General features: G+C 26.0%; 1 protein-coding gene across 1 annotated transcript in view; it reads right to left on the bottom strand.

Annotated features, from left to right (window-relative positions):
- LOC106765943 (phosphoinositide phosphatase SAC7) overlaps positions 1 to 868 on the bottom strand; it is an 11,700-nt gene extending 10,832 nt beyond the window's left edge. Inside the window, exons 1-4 of the mRNA XM_022784459.1 lie at positions 809 to 868; positions 393 to 562; positions 235 to 318; positions 56 to 78 (exon numbers count right to left, since the gene is read on the bottom strand). Coding sequence (XP_022640180.1) covers positions 56 to 78; positions 235 to 318; positions 393 to 552 — 267 coding nt within the window. The 5' untranslated portion in view covers positions 553 to 562; positions 809 to 868. The remainder of the gene's footprint in view (positions 1 to 55; positions 79 to 234; positions 319 to 392; positions 563 to 808) is intronic.
- Positions 869 to 3,313: the final 2,445 nt, after the last annotated feature.

Below are 3,313 nucleotides of genomic sequence, written 5' to 3'. Positions count from 1 at the left end.
AAGTATATAAAGTAGATATATGCAAAATAAATATCATGATCAAAATCAAAAGCACTGGCAAATAAGAAAAACCAGAGACTTGGAGCACAAACGTTAGTTCATGTAAATGAACCAAAAAGCAACTAATCACACTAGGTCACCATAAATTGTGAAAAATATACTAGAAAAAGAAAAGAAAAAAGAAATGCACAATTCACCTTGGGTCTGCTATTGCTAAGGCTAACGTTCACTTACCCTCCAAAAGCCGCAACATCCCAGCCACCCCATAAANTGTGAAAATCTTAGGAACTCGAACGGTGCTGCTTTCAGAAATCTCATCTGTAGAAAACAAAAAATAAAAAATCAGTTATACTGAGAGCACATGANAANTAAAAAACAGAGTAAGAACGAACCAATGAGCTTGATGGANCCATCTTTTNNACTAACTGANAAATAAGAACCAGAAGAAGATCCATCTGTTGGTTCTATCACATACTGATGCGGAAATTCCCAAAGCCGCATTCGCGTGTATAGCTTCTGTCCAGACTCTGCTTTCTCCATCATCATTGACATTCCCACCACACTGAACACAACACAAACACAAGTGTTCAAAAATCAAGGAACAGCAGTAATTGAACGTCAATTTAAATTCCAAATACGTTTCTGGAGTTTTACAGATTCACAGAGGCAGCAATCCAATCAAAATTACTCAAACTAGTCCATTCGAATCGAAAAACAAGGTTCCCGCGAAAAAAAAATGAATTAAAAATACGTTTCTGGAATTTTTGGCACTTTATGAAACGCAGAAAGAGGAAAAGAAAATGTTCACCTGGTTGAAGAGTGAAGATTAAGAATGCAAATTAACCAGCTCTTAATAATTAGAATGCTAGGAAGAGTTAGGAGGAGAGAGTAGTGTGCTTGGTATGTTTTGAAACTAAGGGCGTGTTTGGAAGCTTTGCCAATCACCACATGCTAGCGAGATAAAGATGGCCATGCTAAAGGTTTCTATTCCTAATGTCCAAACGCGCTTGCGGCACTGGCTCTGCTATAATGGTGCCGAATGATTGTAATTTGAGACGCGTGGAACCAAATTACATGTCCGTGAGAGCTACATGGCTACCACTATGGAGAACCCTATGACGTAGTCAATTTAAATTTAAATGTTTAGAATCGATTTCCTTTGATGAACATGATTTTTGAAAAGCTTTGACAAGTATGATAGATGTTAAGAATTATATTTTGGTTATCTTTATAAACAAGCATTTTATATATTTGTTTTAAGCGTGATTTAATCTCAGCTGTTGGTTTTCTTAATATTTTATCAATTTTATCCTTTAATAATGATTCCCTTAAATTTAATATTTTTTATTTGACATTTTCTAAACTTAATCATTTTTTAATTACAAAACGACCTACAAAATAAATAAAAATTATTTACAATAAATTTATAAAATTATTCATATTTAATTTTATAATTATAAAATTAAATAATAACAAGAATAATTTTGTTATCTTTTATTATAATAAAAAAAATGAACACGTCTGAGTTTCTAAGTATAAAATGTAGATTTACTTTTGTTATAAGGAACTCACTCCTAATTTTTGTTTAAATACAAAATAATATTATACTTGTCATTGAAGTAAGTAAAGGAGCATTTGACAGGATTTTTTTAATTTCTTTTTAGTATGAGGTTGAGAAAATGTATTTCCTCATTTTTTTTATTTACCTTTTAAAAAATAATTACATCAAAAAATAAACTATGTCGTGGAAGAAAGGTTTTAAGTTGAAATATTGAGTAGTTTTATTTATATATTTTTTCTTTTAGTTTTTTTTTTAAATCGTTTAGTATGTTAGTCTTTGTATTGTTGAGTTTGTTAATAGAAGTTAAAACCATTAACTAAGTATGTTTTATAAGATATGTGATATTATGAATATTTCAAAATAAATGGAGAATAGTTTATTTGAGAGAAATTCAAATAAGAGAATAATGAAGTAGTTATTAAATGAAGTAAATCTAAAAAATATTATTAAGATTGTTGGTGACTATTAAGTAGAACTGTCATTTGAGTCTTTAGTTTATAGTTTGGTCTTAACTCTTTTTAAAATCAAGTTTTATTTTTCTGCTCCATTTGATAGAGGATTTTTTAAAAGTTTCAATCCTCAAAATTGCAATAGAAATAAAGTGGATTGGGTGAGACTAGCATCCTAACAATAAATTAGTTAATTTTTAATGTATTTTTAAAAAAAAATTATTTGTTTTTGTAATATCTATCTAATACAACTAATGGTTCATCTTGGTGACTGGTTCAGACGAGTACAATCACTTATGTATCAAAAGTTTTTTTGGCGAAGAGTTCTAAGTAAGCGTCCGTTAAAATGAACGATGATATGAAGGAGTACTCGTGATTAAGAATACTTTCGCTCGAGGGGAAATGAACCAATATTGAAGAGACTCATTTTTTAAGGGAAAATTGTTAGGATTTCAAATGCACACCAAATATTTTCTACTATGTTAAATATCCAATAAAAATTATAACATAAAAATGTGATGACATAAAGATAGATTTTATTATCTAATAAAAAAATATAGTTTTAATTGTAATAATTATTTTGTACATATTTTGAAAAAATGAAAGTTAATTTATATTTGCTTTTAATCCATTGTTCCTAAATAATATATAAATATGGTTTTATAAAAAGTTATCCTTAAATATTTTTTCTTACAGTAAGTATATTTTAGATATAATATATGTTAAGTTTGTTTAAGTTTAAAAATAAAGTAATTTTTGAAAAAAAAATCAAAATACGTCATTTTTTATAATTCCAAATATTACCTATATTTGAATATAATTGTTAAAACAAATTTTCTTTTAATTATGTTATGTTTTGAAAGTTTTTATTAATTTATTTTGATAAACTATTTAAAAAAATTATATATAAATAAATTTTAACTTATTTTTAATCTTAACATTTAAAACATAATAAGCGCGTTTTAAAAAAAATCTCAAAAAAATCATCCATAAAAAAATAAAATAAGTTATTATTTTTATAAAACATTAATAATATAACATAAACATTTTTTATATCAAAACTGAATAAAAATACATACAATTTTATAACATTAAAAAAACTAAAAGACTAAATGTTAATACATCATATAATTTCATTCAGGTAACTAGTGGACATGATTAAATTACAGCGTAATATGTTAAGTTAATAAAAAAACTTTTAAATATTATTAAGAATATATTATTAGAAAGAAAATAGAATATGTTAAAAGAAGAGCATGAATTAATCTTAATCTATAAAGTTTATAAATATTTAATAAAAGAT

The sequence above is a fragment of the Vigna radiata genome, chromosome 7, assembly GCF_000741045.1.
Source record: "Vigna radiata var. radiata cultivar VC1973A chromosome 7, Vradiata_ver6, whole genome shotgun sequence".
Classification (NCBI taxonomy): Eukaryota; Viridiplantae; Streptophyta; class Magnoliopsida; order Fabales; family Fabaceae; genus Vigna; species Vigna radiata.
Note: the sequence above shows the minus strand (reverse complement) of the source record. Positions and strands in the feature narration are given on the sequence as shown.